Below are 18,765 nucleotides of genomic sequence, written 5' to 3'. Positions count from 1 at the left end.
ATTAAAAGATAGGAATTGTTCTAGTTGAAGAATTAAGGAATATTGATACTATCTTTATGTACTAAAATGTAAAATGGTGACAGAACATACCTTTGAGCCACCACTTTACAAACTTTGTGACTTTAAGAGAGCCAAAGAGATGGTTTAACTTTATCATGCTCTAATTTTTGGATTTTGATTGGTTTCCTTAGATATATACTTGTCCATTTAGTTTTCGTCACCTTGTTATATTCAAATCAATATTCTAAAGTTTCAAATTTCCACCCTCAACAAAAAAGCATTATTCTAAGATAGGATCACTCCTCTCCCACCACCCTAATATATTACATGCAAAAGTTTAGTGTTCTATTTACCATCCTAAATTATTTCAAGGGAACAAGATGTATCAATAAATTTTTTTAATACAAGATAACATGAGTTTTGACTTTTGAGTCAACACTTTTTTTTGCTTTATGCATTCATCGATATTCGAAAACATTAGTTCGATTAGTCTGAATTCGCGTCAATTATGGCCTACTAAAGAGGAAGCACTTCCAATCACGTCCAATCCTAGGTTACAAGTTCGAGACATCTAATTAAGATGAAGGGATCTCATTCATTCCATACTGAAACAACAATTTTCACTTTTTAACAGCTAGAAGCTAAGGATTAGGAAAAGACCATATAGAAATATTTTAAATTTACGATGCTACTCTTCCGACAAGAACAATTTTTTCTATTATAGTTTTTTTGGCGAGTTCCGCCTTCTTAGGTTTGGAAGCAGCAATCGGTTGGAAAGCTCTTGAATAAGTTGTCGGAGTCATTGGCTAGAAAATACCTAAGATATTTGGAATTATCATCTTTCATTGGACCAGCATTTAAATGTTTTGGAAAATATTTTCTTCCCTATAGACTGTTTGATTGGCTTAATGTTTTGGAAAACATTTTCTTCATGAACTCATTTTTCTCCAATTGGAGGAAAATGTTTCCTTATCAAAAGAAGGGAAAATATTTTCCAAACTCTTTTCCAAACTTTTCCCCGTTCCCCATCCTCACCAACCCCTACCAACCCACCCTCGCCCCATCCCTACCTACCCCTCCCCCACCCCAATAGTACTTTCTTTTTATGTTATAGATAGAGTTTTTTTTTCCAGAGTATTTTCTTTTCACGATATTAGTTTTTTTTTTCATTTTAGCAGAAAAAGTACTTTCTTTTCATGATGTAAGAAAAATATTTTCTTTCATTTCAACTAAATGATGTAGTAACTGTTTTCTTTCATTTCAACAAAATGAGTACTTTATTTTCATGTTGTAGAAATAGTACTTTCTTTTTCAACCAAAAAAAGAGTGTTTTTTTAGTTACGGAGCACAAATTTCAACGTTGTTTTTGTGTGATAAACTAAAGTAACACATTAGTTCCTTTGGGTTTAGTGTAAATTTTTAGAACAATAATTAAATTCTAAAAGAAAATAGAGTCATGAAAATGTTGGGCATTTGGGGGAGGAGAGCACAGGAAACATAGGCACTTGGGGAAGGGGGGGGGTGAGGAGAGTAGCATAAAAATTATTTTCCTAAAAAATATTTTCTACTCTCTAACCAAACACTAGAAAATATTTTCCGGAAAGAAAACATTTTCCTTCATACCAAACGCACCCAAAGTTGTCAATAAATGAAAGTATCCTCATTTTCACAAATTTGATTGCAACAATAAGTAATAGCAACCATATGCACTGGAAAATGCTACTTTATATATGGAGCTTTCTGTCATCAACCAGGTTTTAGCCCTCAGAGGATCTTACCATGGCGACACTTTGGGTGCTATGGAAGCACAGGCACCATCACCTTATACTGGATTTTACCAGCAACCATGGTATGGCCTTATCTTTGTGAAAGCATTTAATTATTTCTTTTGGGGGTGAATTCTCATCGATGTAAAAGCATTTTTTTTTTTCTTTTGGGAGGTCAAATTTTCATTGCCATTAGATATCATTGGTCCATAACTAAAGAGGATAAGTTAATAATTTTTGTGGGTGACAATCTTTCTGCATGATAATCGAGGCTCTAGAAAAATGGAGCTCTTTTCTTTTGGGCTTCTTTTTCATTTATATAAATCATGCATTTATTGATGGTACTTATATTTTATCTTTAATTGTCTTTATATCATTTTTTTTTTGATGAAGTAATAGATGATCTTGCTATAATCTTGTTTTTAAGTGTGTGTCTCACACACAAGTATGATTCTCTATGAAGAGAAATTGATCATCTGTACACAAGTGTTTTCCACCCCTACAAAGCTCTTCAGTTTTTCTTTTCGTATAGCCCAGATGAGCTCAAGAGAGCCACTTCCATGCCCTGTCTTGCCTCGCCTCATTTCCTATAAAATGCCCAAATAGGAAACATACTTTTGACTGGCCGGTATCACCCAGTTGACTCTAAAAGGATTTCGTACTATGCACCAGGGGTGATACAATTCCTGCCCGTGAAGGAAGATATGGTTCACGTCAATGTTTTTTCACCCACTTATAGTTTTCTTTGATAAGCCAAATGTTATATGATATAAATTGTAGATATGGAGTCAAAAGATCCACTTAATTCTGAATAGCTCTTGTTACATGCAGCTCTCTAATTCTAATCATCACAAATCTACTGAATATTGATTTGATATTTCATTATTTCTTGACCTTGAAAGATGTTCATAGTACTGTCTACATGTCTGACATGATCCCCTTGAAGTCATTTGTTGCTCATGATAAAGTGCCAAAACCAAGAGCTATGTGAAGTTCATAATTATCATCCTGATTTCTTGTGAGTATTTGGATACTTCTGTGAGATTAGTATATGAAATTAAAAAGAGAACTTGTACGTTGTACTCTCTCCCAGTGTTTATAGTTGTGAAAGAAACACTTTATGCCTAATGTTGTCGAACTGTGAATCTTCTTGAGTTCTATTCTGCACAAGGAAACTTCAGTGATTTATTCTTTTTCGAACTCAAACACTCGATGTCAAGATTGTGTATATCTTGCCAGTTAGGGTGAACACCATTTCTTTACCATTTTTTCCTCCATAGGTAAGTATTGAGCATATTGTGAATTTGCAGGTATAAGGGAAGAGGTCATTTTTTAGATCCGCCAACAGTTGCCATGTGTGATGGTGTCTGGAAACTTAGCCTTCCTCAGGAGATTGAAACTCAAAAACCCAATATTGAAGATTTGAGTAAGTGAAGCATAACTTGTGATGTTATTCTTATTCCAATTTCAATACTACAACAATTGGTTTCTTCATCAGCTTTCAGTTTGCGTGAGAACATATTCAAGGAAAGTCGTGACAATTCAAATCTTTCTGAGATATATCATTCGTATATACGGCAAGCATTACAGCTACTTATGGACTCAAGCGGATCTACTCAGACTGGGGCATTGATTATAGAACCAGGCAAGACTTTATCCATAAGCACAAGTTTATTTTTGGTCCTCTTTTCCCCACCATTTTTCTTTCCTACTTGCTCATGGTTCATGCATACGTAATTCTAGAGGCATTTACTTTTTTCGATTCTTTCTCTTCCATACTCTTTATTGTATATATATGATTTGCCCTTCCCGCCTCACCTATTAGTTGATGAGCCAGTTGGAGGCCAAACAGAATGAGGAATGTTATAACCCCCCTGGAAGTGAGGGAATTATTATGAGACAACAAAATTTTCTAATTCATGGAATTTTGTGTTATTATGAGATATATCTTAAATAATATATTACACGGACTCTTCAAAATCGTTGCCGCACCCGTGTCGACACGGCATAGGTGTGGGTGTAGGATCCGTATCGGATTTGGTCAACTTACCTTGGGTACTTTGACAACATTCTGTGATAGAGAATATAGATTGATTGGGTATTTGGTTTGATTTTTTGGGTTTGTGTCATTATATATATATAAAAAAAAAATATATAGTTATATAAAGAATGAGAATGATTTTCTATTATGCGAGATATCTTATGAATAAAATATTGGTGTTTATAAAGAATAAAGTTGTATTAGTTGTAGTTTAATCACTTTAACTAATAGAGATATATACTTTATATGTTGTAATATACATTTATTGGTTGTATCCCAGCCCCCTATCCTCAGTCAGATCCATACCCTCCAATCCTAAATTTATGTGATGAAGTATCCGACCTCTAGAGATATGATTGATTTCTCAAATTTCATTGATGACATGGAATTGGTAGACCTTTCTTTAATTGGAGGCATGTACAGAAGGAACTTGGGGGGGGGGGAGGGGGGCACTCAAAATTTTTCTTCAAGGATTGATAGATTCCTCATCTCCACAAGTTGGAATGATGAATTCAGGAGTATTAAGCAGTCTATCCAACAGAGGGTAGATTCAGATCATTTTCCTCTCCTTGCAATGTGGTGACTGGGAATACAACAAATCGTATTTCAAGTTTGAAAACTGGTGGCTAGGTGTAGAGGGTTTTAATGATCAAGTGAAGACATGGCGGGATTCTTTTGTAATTGTAGGTAGACAAGATTACATCTTGGCAAGCAAATTGAAAGCTCTGAAAGGAAAATTAAAGGAATGGAATCTAACTAAGCATGGGAATCTGGAGGCCACCAAGTACAATATCCTTAACCAGATCTCAGATTTGGACATAATTCAGGAGCAGAGAAATTTGAATGAAGAGGAAAGTTTTACTGAAAGCAAACCTATTCATGGCATTTGAAGAGGTTGCAAAAAATGAGGAGATAGCTTGGAGACAAAGGTCCAGAGCCTTGTGGTTGAAAGAGGGTGACAAAAATACTAAAGAAGTGGTCGGATACTCTAACAGGAATATGATTGGTCTCAAATTTGGAACATATTCCTAGCTCTAACAGGGATACACTGGGTCATGCCAAAGCACCAAGGACCTGCTGTCATGCTGGAATAAGGTGAGAAGAAGTGCAAGTGAGAAGAATAGTTGGGATCTGATTCCTGCCTTCATATGGTGGACTATCTGGAAAGAGAGAATTTCAAGATGTTTTGAAGACAATGCCAGCTCAATTCAGAAGATAAAAATGAACTGCCTACCATTATTTCATTTTTGGTGTAAACAAGAATACACAGTGGACACAGTAGCTTTAATAGATGTTCTAGGGACTCTGTAAGAAGATAGGAATTTTTGTTGTATATTTTGGTCCATTTCTCTGTAATTATGGCCAACACAGCCTTTGTGCTTCTGAATATAAAAATTGTTACCATCTCAAAAAAAAAAGTATCCGACCTCTAGATCTGCACCCGGACCCGAGTTCGAGCAACATAGGTGTATGATATTCTTAATGACTTTCTTGAATGTCAATTAATGACATAATTATTGAGTTTATTCCACACTATTCGTAATGATTCTTTTACTTTCTATGACGATTCCTTTTACTTGCAATTATTTACAGTGATACAAGGTGCTGGAGGAATGGAAATGGTCGATCCACTATTTCAGAGAGTACTTGTTAAAGAATGCAGAAGTCAAAAGATTCCTGTTATTTTCGATGAGGTTTTTACGGGATTCTGGCGTCTGGGAGCAGAGGTTTGTTTGCTAAATCACTTTGCGGTTCTTGCCAGATTACTTGATGCATCATTTCTCTGGTTGAGGAATTTCATTTTGTATCTTTTGCTTTTTCAGTCTGCCACGGAGTTTATCTTCTGTAAGCCAGATATAGCCTGCTATGCCAAGTTGATGACTGGTGGCATTGTGCCCTTGGCTGTCACTTTAGCATCAGAAGCTGTATTTGAAGCATTTGTTGGAGATTCAAAGGTATATCTATCAGTGTTTACTGTCTATATGTCACGTATTCTTTTTGTTCTAATAGGCTTGTCAAGTATTTGCTTTTCATGAGCAAAAACCATCAGTGGTTAAGCCCAATTCAAGCTCTCAAACAAAACTAAGATCATATGATTGGTGGTGTAACCTCATTCCTTTGCTTCAGCTCCAGGCTCTCTTGCATGGTCACTCTTACACTGCACATGCAATTGGTTGTACCGCAGCTGTAAAGTCAATCAAATGGTTTAAGGACTCCAAAACAAATCCTAATTTGACATCTGAAGCCGTGATGCTCAGGGAGGTATGTGAAAATTCAGTGAGTGATAAATATTTTTGTACTTTAGTCACTGGGATTATGCACATTGTTGATAGAACGATAATTAAGTATTCATTCACTTGCTGTTCCCTAAAACAGTTTCACTTGTGAAAATTTCCTAATAACAGTTTTCTTCTCTCCTAGGCTGTTTTGAGGGAAACATGTAAATATCCTTGTTTCTGTCTATTCAGCACAATGTCCTTAGATGAATAAAAACCTCTTTGCACAAATAATTGGAGCCATCAAAGCTGAGAAAGCATACTAGTCCAGAATATTAGTAGCATACATTATAGCACCAAGTGCGACTTTGATTGACTTTAAAAATCACCATATAGGTTTCACCATGTTACACGGATCCTTCATATGCCATGACGTACCTGTATCATCTGGGCTTGATAAGGTGTGGGTACTCCGTGCAGATTCTTCATAAAAACACACAAATATTTAGCAAGAAACCTGATGTACCCATACTGGATACTTCCATACAACTGTACTAGAAAGTATCCAGTCATCACATTCATCCAATTTCTACTATTATCCACCGATTAAATTTGAACAAAAAATGAGGAAAGATAGTACAGTTGCACTAGGTGACCTTGTAAATAATTTGTAAGGGACCTGTTATAAAGGATGAATTCCCAACATCTTGCTTTTGATCATGTTGCTTGTTCTCCCACTCTCCTTTCCATCATTTCTTCGGTGTTTGCAGCTGTGGGATTCAGACTTGGTGAGACAGATTTCCTTACTTCCAGCAGTGCATAGAGTGGTAGTGTTGGGGACTCTATGTGCATTGGAACTTCGAGCAGAAGGCTCTAACGCGGGGTATGCGGTCTGTTGTTTTCTCGTAAATTAATAGTTCTGACTTCTGTATTAGTTCTCATTGACAATGCACCAATTATTTACATGTAAAATCTTAATGCTTACCTTAAATACCATATTAAAGTGCAGAATCTCTGGTAGACATGTTAGGCTTTTTGTAATTAGGTAGATCAAGATTGGTCTACTATTCCCTGTACATGTGGTTATGCACTGCCTCAGTGCATTTTTAGTAATACAAATGTTACCATTCTCAAAAAAAAACACACATATGAAAGCTGTAATAAAGAGCTCCACTTAATTAAGGAGCTAATTTTCCTTTTTTGTGAGCTCAATTATAATATCCTTGTACTGTATTTTTGCATTGACTTGATGCTAGGCAATGAAACTTTTGCTTCATTAAAAAACATAAAATAAAGAGCTCCTCCTAAGAATCATATATAAGCTTATTTCATGAATTCAACCAGGTATAAGAGTGCTTTTTGACATGTGTAATTCATTGGACAATAGCCGGCAAAACTTACATGTGGGACTTCTTTTCCTTTTAACCCTGAAGTACCCAAAGGATTAAGGCCCCATTTGGACAACATTTGGTTGAAGGAAAAAACGAGTATTTGAAGTTGCAAAAGAGTATTTGGAGAGTTTGTCTTTGGACTTGAATTCATTTAAAAAAAAAAAAATTGAAGTTCTGGGAGTGAAAACATCACTTAAAATTCTCCTCAAACTAGTTTTTCAACTTCAAATTCTCTATTTCAAGTTGAACAAAGTTAACACTGATTTGCAAATTTTATTTCTGTTCAAACATCTTTGCATATAATATTTTGGCTTGTTCTTATCTCCAAGTCTTCATTCCGTGTTTCCAATTTTGATACTTCTGAAGCTCATTTTTTCTCAAAACATGCAGGTATGCTTCACTGTATGCCAGATCTCTCATTCAGAAGCTCCGTGAAGATGGCATCTATATGAGGCCTCTTGGCAATGTCATTTATCTCATGTGTGGGCCTTGTACATCTCCTGAGAGTTGCAGCAACTTACTAAACAAGGTGTATAGAAGACTTGAAGAGCTCTAAACCAGTGAATCTACGTCAAGACTAGATGGTAATCCTTCTGCTGTCTTTAATGGTTTACTAGCCATCTTGAAATCTATTCAGCCTGCTTCTTGCCTTCTAGACCCTGTAACTTGGAGCTCAGGGTTACAAATTGTCACTCCTTTTCTTCTTGTTCTTAGTCTTTTTTCATAAGCTAGAGTGAAACATATCAATAAAAAAATAAAAGCAGGATCCATTCTGGCGCGATCTTTCAATCAACTCCTAAAAATAGAAAACGTATGCAGCAAAGAACTAAGAAAGGCCCGAAAGCCCTAATTATTACCGAAACAAATAGAGAATGTTGACTGAAAAAAGTCATCTTCTTTCGGATTTAGCATTCTTTGCCTCTCCGACCAGGGGGAAGACTAACTTAGCCATACCCGGCATAACTACCACTTGTTGATTGTTTTGTTTCACCTAGACCTAGAGTTTTGACTTCTTATTGTCAGTAGAAATCTAGAAATCTGAGAATTTGATTGGACATCCTCCTTTTATAATAACCTATTACAGCTCTACATTTTTAAACATAAAGGGAACTTTACAGAGAAGCCAATCTAAGAAAATTTTTCTTCTACCAAAGGGGCATCTCACCAAACATATTAATCTGAGTAGGATTGATAGGAAATGGAGGAAATTCACCAAGTCTTTGAATAAATTCGCCCATTCCGAAACCACTCAAAAACCCATTTCACGAATTTTCAACGCCTCGAAGGAAACTTGTTTTTTGTCGTATCATTATTCGTTCAAATGAACCGCATTGGTGTAAGGATTTGATTCAGACTTTCCAGTATTTAGTTATCACTTATCTGCCATTTGTGGCCTTTGCATTCAAGGTCTATCTGCCGTTTCTCCTCTTCCTTACTGTTCCATCTATATTGTCTCCTGATACAACAAAACACACAAACCATATTGTTTCTGAATCATGACATCTTGTTAGCTGCTTCAGTAGAAATTTTTTGACCTGAAATATTGTAGATTAGAGAAGAGGCATTCAAATGTACTAGTTCACATATCACCCTACTTCTGTGCGGAAGGAGATTGGACACTGCAGGTTAAAATCAAAACTTGTGTTATTATTTTCTTTCTTTTTTAACTTTAAAAACATATTTTGGCTTTGTCGCAGGCTTGTGGCAAAAACTGTGAAGTTCAATGTGTTGAAGGTGGGGAAAATAAAGCATTTTACAGGACTAGAGCTTAGTGTCTGTAATTTTGTAGTTACATTCAGAGATTAGAATTATGATGAGAACTATACTTGACACCAACCAACTCTGAATTTTAAGGATTTCTTTATTTCCAGCATCGCATATTAAATTAACTTCAATTATGCAACAAAACTAATAACTTGTGCCATATGTAAAGGAAAAAACAATCATCTACAGATTTCTGTCAAGGGACACCAGGCTCAAATATATAATAAATTTACGACTAGGAAAAAATAATATCGTCATAACTCATGCTTCCATATATTATATAATAACCGAAAAAATGTGTGTATGTCATATACAAATTTTATACACTTTTTCGGATACTGAATGTAAATAGTTTCTGGGGGGCTAAATGTGATAATGCTCCTATATTATAACTCAAGAGATATTACACTACTAATAGCTGTATAATTAACACGAATATACAGAAACCACCAACAATATCCCTCAAAGAAACAGACTAAGAAACACCCCTAAACATGCACCAAAGGCCAAGAAATACATAGCTGAAGAAACCATCCTAAAATACTCTAACTGATCTGCTGAAGATCTGTTTGATGGGAAGATATTCACCAATTTCAGTATATTATATTTTCTGCTGAGGACATGGCCCTTGATAGGGAATTGTGGAGGTCGAACATTAAGGTTGTAGGTTAGGGGAGAGTGTGAATATTTCTACAGCACAATAGAGTGAGACTATCCAGTTAGGAGTTAGACTAGGAATGTCATTGGTCGTCTATTGATGCAGGGCTTTACCTTCTAGTTGTACTATACCAACCATCTATTTCGTATTTCGTATTTCGTATTCTGTATTTTATCTCTCTTATATATTGTTGTTATTTTTATTATGCATTTTTATGGTACTAATATATCATCTCCTATTGCTTTTTTGAGCCGAGGGTCTCCTGGAAACAGCCTCCCTACCCCTAAGGGGTAAGGTTTGCGTACATATTACCCTCCCCAGACCTCACTTGTGGGATTATACTGGGTCGTCGTTGTTGTTGTTGTTGTATATTTTCTACAGAGCTAAACTACACTATCTACTAAATAACACATGATATACTCAGTACCCTTCGTCTCGACGTATCACATGAATCATGATAAGTTTCAAACAGTCCCAGGTAAAAATGCTCGTCCTGGTTCTCTGGCAGCTAAAGGTCCATGGCACCCAAGAAGCTGCAAGACAACAAGTACGGAATCAGCTATATATCTACCCAAGAATTATTTCATGTTATTTAAGTCTTTAGGAAATCAGACATGCCTAAAGCTAAAAAAGCCAAGGACATATATAGTAACCATCGGTGAGACACAAATATGATCCCAGACAAGGTACAAACACAAAATTATGTAGCTAACTTGAGATGTTGGTTTAAAATTCTGTATACGAATAACAGAACTGAACGTCGAACCTTAGCGTTGACGCCGTCCGGCACGATCCTTTTCTCGGCTTTCCATTTCAGGTAATCGGTACGTTTGAAAGATGTGAACCCCCTGAAATCCAAGAGAATGTGTATTAATATAAGCACCATATCAATAAGAATACATACTAAAAAGGAGAAGAGTGCCTAGATTTTTCATAATTATGTCTCTTCTCGGAGTATTAATACAAAGCTTCAAATTGGAAAATTTTGATACTTTACACAGACTATGCTGTTGCAATTGCGGTAGAAGACTAAGAAAAACATGAAATACAGCTACTGAGATAAAGGCAGCTCAGTGCACTAAGCTCCCGCTATGCGCGGGGTTCAGGGAAGGGCTGGACCAAAGGGTCTATTATATGCAGTCTTACCCTACATTTCTGTAAAAGACATGATTAGATATTGAATGCCAATAGTTGTTCTACGACTAACTATAGTCGTTCCACGAGTACATCACGAGGAACACAGCTTAAACGAAGTTGAAATGCTATATATAGATAGTATGAAGTCGATACTAACGCAGCCAATCGAATAAGCAAAACTACAAAAAAGCTAATTTCTTTATGAAACATATAAGTGAGAGCCTGCTAAATTAGACAACCATATGCAACAATATAAGAAAGATCAGAAACATATAAAGCAATACCATTTACTGCTAACAATAATTTTCTGCCGACCAGGAAACTTGAACTTTGCACGACGTAAAGCTTCTTGAGCGTGATGACTGTTTGAATCCCTGCACCTAACAGAAAGCAGAACCTGGCCTCCAGCACAGGACAACATTTTGTTTATGCGCAGAACATGGTAAACAACCTCCGCTTCCAACCAAGAGGTTGTGAGTTCGAGTCTCCCCAAGAGCAAGGTGGGAAGTTCTTGGAGGGAAGAATGTCGGGGGTCTATTTGGAAACAACCTCTCTACCCCAGGGTAGGGGTAAGGTCTGCGTACACACTACCCTCCCCAGACCCCAGTAAGTGGGATTATACTGGGTTGTTGTTGTTGTTGTTGCAGAACATGGTAAGGATGAGCTCTGACCCTAAGGTGAAAAGCATCCTTTCCTGCATTCTTTGACATGTACTTATTGCACGCGATACGTGCAGCTTCCAATGCCTCACTAGACACATTTTCTTTCTTCCAACTGACCAAATGAACACAACAAGGAAACTCATCGACCCCCTTTTTCTTCATACCAACGTCGTAAATCCTGATCTTAGGATCAGGCACACCACGACAATACCGCGATTTTGGATAGGGCTTTCCCTTTATTTGACGATAACACCTAGCAGGTCCTACAACCAAAAAAACAAATCCAGTGACCGTGCAAGGAACCATTATACAACACAGGGGCGAAGCCACATGCTTGAAAGGGTGGTCAACTGACCACCCTTCGTCGGAAAATTATACTGAGTATATAGGTAAAATATTAGTTTTTATAGGTATATAACATATATTGAATACTCTTTGTCGGATTTTTTTTTCATTTGAACACCCTTGAAAAAAATTCTGGCATCGCCACTGATACAACATATCAAAAATTTTAAATTTCACCTTGCCACAGGCAAATTGTTTGCTTCAACTTAAATTTTGAAGTGAACTATTCCCATTTTCATTATGTTAAAGGTCAAAAGTGCAAGTTTATAGCAAAAAGTATATTGCTAACATTTATTCCCTTATCAATATCTCCGGAGTCTAATCCACAAAAAGTAAATACTTACGTAATAAAAATAGGCATGTGATGCACTAGACAATAGATTTTCAGTAGAAACATTCTTGATTAGAGTTATGCAGAATCCCAGAGATAAAACCAAGAAGAAAAGCAAAACTTGATAGCAAAGATAAAGTAAGAGCACAGAAAAAACCAAAAGAATTTTTTTTTTAAAAAAGTTCATCCATGTATTCTTTTCCAACTTTTCAAATCGAAACTTGACTAGTAGATAACAGCATAAAAGAAAAGAAAAACATATAGTAAGTCGTATTTGAGCATTGCGTTTTGTAAGTAGTATTTAATGATTTACTGATTGGGATTATAAGAGGCATGTAAAAATTCCAATTTATAAGTCGCATATGATGATTTCGATTATACATCTATGGATTTATAAGTGACGAGATACCTAATAAATAGGAAGTGATGCACTACTCAATAGATAAACATTCTTGAATACAGTTATTCAGAATCAATGAGACAAAAAGAATTAAAAAATAAAAAATAAAACCAAAGCTCCTCCTCTTTTAACCCAAGAAAATGCAAATTCCCCACCCAAAAAAATATATTAATATCCTTCTCCATCTTCAAAAATCCAAACTTGACAACTAGATATTACTAGCATAAAAAGAAAAAGAAAAAAAGACACTACAAAAGTTCCTAATCCCAGTTTTAATAGAAGAAAATAAAATATTTCAGACATACATAATATAGGCATTACTGAACAGAAAAGAGGTTTAGAAAACTTTACTTCTTCCCATGGCAGAGTATTGTTACGTTTGTTGTTTCTTCAACTTCCAGCAATAAGCTAAAGCTCATATATAAACAAGAAAACAAAATGAAATTGTTGAATATATCCCATATTTATTATTATTTCTTCCACCGCCTTTTTTAACATTCTGTTGTATTTATCAGTTTTTGTTTAGAACCTTACAAGGTAAAAGATAAATAGTATTTTTAGCAAAAAAAAAGAAGAAGATAAATAGTGTTATAAAATAAAGATCGTAGAGTAAACACTAGTATAGAGAGAAACTGATATATTATTCGAATTCAAAGTGATGTACATAATGAACTGAAATCTCTTCTATTTATAGAAAAAAGGGAGCTGCTGTGTAAGCTGCTACTGCAAGCTGCTGTGTAAGCTGCTATTATATCAGATATGGATAATCTTCTACTAAAAGGAATGTTTATCCATAACGGAGTACTGAATGAATAAGCTTATTATACCCGATATGGATAATCTTCTACCGGGGGTAATATTTATCCATAATCGGGTACCGAAGTGATAAGCTTTTTCAGGAAGCTTATTTCCAATAGAGTACTAAATAGATAAACATATTTACCGCGGAATCTCATATGGATAAGCTTCTTCAGGAAGTTTATTTATAACAGAGTACTAAATGAACATCTATAATATAATATATTTATAACAAATAGTAATAATATTCTACTTATTGGAAGAGGGAATAGCAGAGAGCTCTCCGTCAACATGCTTGCTTCCTCACGAGGGTAAATTGGTCATTTAATGCGTTATTATGCTTAAATTGTCTATTGTGCTTAACCTTAATCGCTGACTCTTACTGCTGCTGGCCAACGCGTGGACATCCATTTTTGATATATGTCTAACTTAACTGAGTGTTATCTGTAGAACACTATATGAAAGTTCCTGAATCTCTCTGGCGACTTCTTCGACCATTTCTGCTTTCTCTTATTTTACTGGGTTTTCAGCTTCAAGGAGTTATTTACTGGTGTGTTTCTCCACTGCTGCTTCTTTCCATATTTGATAACATGTTTAAAACTTAGTGCTCTCCCCGTCAACATGCTTGCTGCCTCACGAGAGTAAATTGGTCATTTCATGCGTTATTATGCTTAAATTGTCTATTGTGTTGAACCTTGTCGCTGACTCATGTTGCTGCTGGCCAACACGTGGACACCTATTTTTGATATCTGTCTAACTTAACTGAGTGTTATCTGTAGAACACTATATGAAAGTTCCTGAATCTCTCTGGCGACTTCTTCGACCATTTCTGCTTTCTCTTATTTTATTAGGTTTTCAGCTTCAAGGAGTTATTTACTGGTGTGTTTCTCCACTGCTGCTTCTTTCATGTTTGATAACATGTTTAAAACTTAGTGCTCTCTCCGTCAACATGCTTGCTTCCTCACGAGGGTAAATTGGTCATTTCATGCGTTATTATGCTTAAATTGTCTATTGCGTTGAACCTTAATCGCTGACTCTTGCTGCTGCTGGCCAACATGTGGATACCCATTTTTGATATCTGTCTAACTTAACTGTGTGTTATCTGTAGAACACTATATGAAAGTTCCCGAATCTCTCTGGCGACTTCTTCGACCATCTCTGTTTTCTCTCATTTTACTGGATTTTCAGCTTTAAGGAGTTATTTACTGGTGTGTTTCTCCACTGCTTCTTCTTTCATGTTTGATAACATGTTTAAAACTTAGTGTCATATTTCTAATAGTACTAATTTGTCAACCTCCTAAAATATGAACCTTCTGTTGAAAGGTGTTCCACTGTAATTGTCACACCTCCTTTTTACACACCCAGAAGGGTATAAGGAAGTTTTTTCCAACTTAAAGTGACAATGGACATGGGATTTATTTAAAGATTCAGAGTTGCCACTTGGGATAATTTAGGGTGTCCCAAGTCACCGGTTTCAAATCCCGAATCGAGGAAAGATTGACTCTGTTTTACAGTCCACGAACACAGAAATCCAGGTAAGGAATTCCGTTTACCCGGGAGAAGGTGTTAGGCATTCCCGGATTCCGTGGTTCTAGCACGGTCGCTCAACTGTTATAATTGGCCTATTGTCTGTTTCTAGAACATATTTTAGCCTATGGTTCAATTTTAACTTATTAGCCGCTTTTAATTATTTTTAAGGAAGATTGTAACGTCATTTAAAACACGTCTTGAACCACGTCACATAAATGCACCCGCGGTCCACGACACATTTATCTAACGTTGTTGAGATTTATATTTGGGTCACATAAATGCACACCCGAGTTTAAGAAGATTAATTATTAAAATAACGCGCCTAAAGCAACTACGCACTTTCAACTTTGCGAGGGCCATGGAAAATTCAACTAAATGGTGCGCCTCAATTTCTAAGGATTCAAATTAATTAAGTGAGGGCCATGCATTTGAGATTTTATTTGGCACGGCTCACCTCGACTAATCTATTAAAAGATTGCTAAAATTAGTTTTGGAGGGCAATAAGCTATTTGTATTATCTAATATGGCTCATCTCCACTAACTAATGGGCCTAATTAATTTATTAAAGACTAAAGGAAACTTCTACTTTATTCTAAAGAGAGATGCTCAAGCTCAAATAATGATCGAAGGATTTGCGCTTAAAAAGGATCCAATTATTCCGAGGACGATTTAGGACAACAACAGTCTCCAATTGAAGTAACTGATTCGGAAAGGACAACGGGCTTACGCACGACAAACATAAACCAAGTCCTATTAGCAATGGTCCTCTGACTTGGGCCTGAAACGAGCCCGAATTTGGGCAGGAATGGACTCGAGTTCGAGTCTGGATGGTGCCAAATCAATTTGGGCATCAAGAGGCCCTGGGCTCCAAATGGCCATTCTAACGTATAAGCTCTCAGTACTTTACTTAGTTTCAGTAGTGAACAAGCAAGCCATCAATTATTGAGAATATCCAAGTACATAAAATTTAAATACCATTCAATTGAACATTTTGAGAGCTGCTGTTATAATTCCATACACGAGCAAATTATTCAATAACCTACACATTAGCATGATTCCCAATTCAGTATACGTGTATCAGCATATGCTCCTCTCTATTCCATTTCCCCCACCTTAAATCCTCATTCCAAATGACTTTAAATCAACAGTTATCTTTTAAAATAAAACATTCAGCTACTTCTCATAACATCTTGCCTCTAATATAGCTCAATCTATAGACAATATTCATATAGTAACATGAAATCATGGACAAAGCACTATGTTACAACATTTAAGTGAGTTGCAAAGAAGTAAGAGATCTAATACAACATACTCTAGCTAATATGCTTAACATAAAATCTAGCTAATGATCAAATTTCCATCAAGTTTCCTTTCTTAACAGTTCAAAATTAGCTACAATAACAAGGACTCAAAAACAACATCTAGCTATGAGTACTTTGCTAGAAACTAACTTCATACCAGATGCAAACTAGCTAAAGCTCTTGTAATGAACATACAACGCATCAATTAAGTTCAAAACCATATAGCTTATAAAGACTGAAACTAAACTAATGAATCCGAGCATGTTGAGGCCATGTTTTAAACTCAAGATTTCATTTAACACTTCAAGTCAAACATCATATGAGGTGAATTCAGAAACATGTACCTGGAAATAAGCAGAAACAAAAAGAAATGAGGAAGCAGTAATCAACAGCAACAAAATCCAATTTTGATCCTCAGCAATGGAACAGTAACCCCAGAAACCAAACAGCTTCCAACCAGATTTTCCAACCCCAAAAACTTAAGCCATTCCTTCCCAGATAAGAATTTGTGATTTTCAGAAGTTAAAGCTAAGCAAGAAGGCTAGGAGACCAGAATAAAAACTCAACTTTTGAGCAGTTTTCGACTAAAGAAAGCAAAGAATTCAGTGTTCTTGTTTTAGCTGGCCATCTTTGTTTTCAGGATTTTTTATCTCTTATTTTTTTCTCTTCCTTGAACCTCAAGTAAGGATGCCTTTATAGGCAAGGTTCTAGGGTAGCCTAAAGGGATCAATTTTTGCATTTAAAACCTTTTCCAATTCTGGTTTTTGCTCAAGTATCCTTAATTTAGAATCAGATTTTCAGAGAAGACCCCTCCCCAGCTTCTAGGGAGCTTCCTATTCAGTTAACAAATATATTCCCTAGCCTAAATCCCCAAATTAACCCTCAATACCCCTGTTTTTTACAGCAGGAAACCAAATGGGTCAATGCTGACCCAGTGTCCAAGTTCTAAAACTGGGCCTGTCAACCCGGCTTAATCCTCCCCTCTTGGACTTCTGATTTTTAGGCCCAATTAAATTCAATCAGAGATTCACAATTTTAAAAACTGATCAAAATTTCCCAAAATAAAACCCGAAAAACCTTTTAAAATGCAATCAAAACAAAGAAAAGGGTGAATAAACTAATTAACCTAAACACATAGCAGGAAATTAACTAAGTTATAGGCCTAATTAAATTAATTAGGTGATTAAACAGAAAGACAAAACCAAAAAATTAGCCATACTATTAACCAAATTTAACGGACTAAAGAAGTCCGAGAATATGCTTTCACAAAGAAGAGAAAAAGAAAGAAGAAAAGGGACAAAATAATGAACGGAAAACAAATTTGAACTCAGAAGGTTAATCGAATTTCAGCCAGATTATTATAAGAAAACTAGGCTAAAGACAAGGGAAGGAGGAGGATAATAAGACAGTGAAAGAAAGAAAAATACAAGAGGGGGGAAATAACTTACCAAATCAAAACTCGAAATCAGATGGAGACAAAGGACCTAACAGAACTAATGTCGATCAATTGTTCTTTGTCAAGAACAAACTAAACGACATCAGTCTTGTTGAACCCAAACTTTAAATTTTGAAGGAACAATGCCCTATGACCATGCATGCTCCCAGGTTCAATGGAAAATGACTTTTGGACTTTTAGGGCTCGACCTCGGATTCAAGATTCGCGGAGCTCCGGGCAGATTCAAAGGAAATTAGTTGTGGATTTGGTATGAGGGGATCATGGGGGTGTAGGGTGTTAATTTGGGGGTGACTGGAGGTGGTGCCGCCAGGCTCGAGGTGGGGAAATGGAGGCGGTGATCTAGGGTTTGTTTTGGTCTCTAAAGGAGAGTGAGTTGAGAGAGACGATGAGAGAGGGGGTCTGTTTCGGACATTTATATACTAAGATCAAATCAGTTTCGGACCGTTTGATCAACTAAGATCAACGGTCCAAATTAGAAGTAACCGAAACGGGGTCGTTTGGCTTGTTGGTAGGGGAACCGATTGGGGCGGATCTGGGCTGGACTTAAACGGGTTAATTCGGGAATTCTGGTTTGGGCTTGTGGGATTTGAGATTAAAGAGGCCCAAAAATCAGATCCTCTCTAATCCCTTTTTTCCTTTTCTTTTTCAATTTCAAATCTCCTTTTTCAAATTAAAATAAAATTCTAAATTAATTCTTAAAACTAAATTAACCTACAAAATTATATTAATTACCCAACATAATATTCACCACAAATAGATTAATTCCCAAATTAAAAGAAACTACAAAGTTTAAGATTAAAAAGTAAAAAATGCAAAGTGAGTTATTTTTTGTGATTTTTCTATTTTTGTAAGCAACTAAATTACTAATTAATTCAAAAATGCAAAATTAGATCCTAAATGCAAATGCAATGTATTTTTGTATTTTTTCATAAATTAAATAAAATAAACGTGCATAGACGAATGCAAACA

General features: G+C 35.9%; 2 protein-coding genes across 3 annotated transcripts in view; one reads left to right on the top strand and one right to left on the bottom strand.

Annotated features, from left to right (window-relative positions):
- The window catches only part of LOC104234088 (bifunctional dethiobiotin synthetase/7,8-diamino-pelargonic acid aminotransferase, mitochondrial), a 43,791-nt gene extending 34,488 nt beyond the window's left edge, over positions 1–9,303 (top strand). The window contains exons 7-16 of one of the 2 annotated variants that reach the window (XR_011403847.1): positions 1,755–1,849; positions 3,077–3,192; positions 3,265–3,411; positions 5,401–5,534; positions 5,631–5,762; positions 5,935–6,069; positions 6,794–6,906; positions 7,805–7,998; positions 8,964–9,039; positions 9,112–9,303. Coding sequence is in view for 1 of the 2 variants with exons in the window: in XM_070162907.1 (XP_070019008.1) it covers positions 1,755–1,849; positions 3,077–3,192; positions 3,265–3,411; positions 5,401–5,534; positions 5,631–5,762; positions 5,935–6,069; positions 6,794–6,906; positions 7,805–7,970 (1,038 nt within the window). In the remaining variant the exon portion in view is untranslated. The remainder of the gene's footprint in view (positions 1–1,754; positions 1,850–3,076; positions 3,193–3,264; positions 3,412–5,400; positions 5,535–5,630; positions 5,763–5,934; positions 6,070–6,793; positions 6,907–7,804; positions 7,999–8,963; positions 9,040–9,111) is intronic. The other variant, XM_070162907.1, reaches the window with a different exon arrangement.
- Positions 9,304–10,230: 927 nt separating this feature from the next.
- LOC104234092 (large ribosomal subunit protein uL16-like) lies at positions 10,231–13,072 on the bottom strand. The gene is made up of 5 exons (XM_070162922.1): positions 13,063–13,072; positions 11,624–11,898; positions 11,258–11,424; positions 10,603–10,684; positions 10,231–10,369 (listed from the first exon to the last, which is right to left on the bottom strand). Exons 1-5 carry the CDS (start codon positions 13,070–13,072, stop codon positions 10,301–10,303), a joined length of 603 nt encoding a protein of 200 aa, XP_070019023.1. The 3' UTR covers positions 10,231–10,300.
- Between the last annotated feature and the right edge of the window lie 5,693 nt (positions 13,073–18,765).

Source organism: Nicotiana sylvestris, chromosome 11 (assembly GCF_000393655.2).
Source record: "Nicotiana sylvestris chromosome 11, ASM39365v2, whole genome shotgun sequence".
NCBI lineage: Eukaryota > Viridiplantae > Streptophyta > Magnoliopsida > Solanales > Solanaceae > Nicotiana > Nicotiana sylvestris.
The sequence above is the reverse complement of the archived record's forward strand: the minus strand, read 5'-3'. Positions and strand labels throughout refer to the sequence as shown.

Bases quoted from the DNA above. Each gene is read 5' to 3' on its own strand.
- LOC104234092 (XM_070162922.1), bottom strand. The intron at 10,685-11,257 runs GTATTGCTTTAT...CTTGGATTTCAG, and splicing joins ATTATTGTTAGCAGTAAATG to GGGGTTCACATCTTTCAAAC. The intron at 10,370-10,602 runs GTTCGACGTTCA...GTTGTCTTGCAG, and splicing joins CGGACGGCGTCAACGCTAAG to CTTCTTGGGTGCCATGGACC.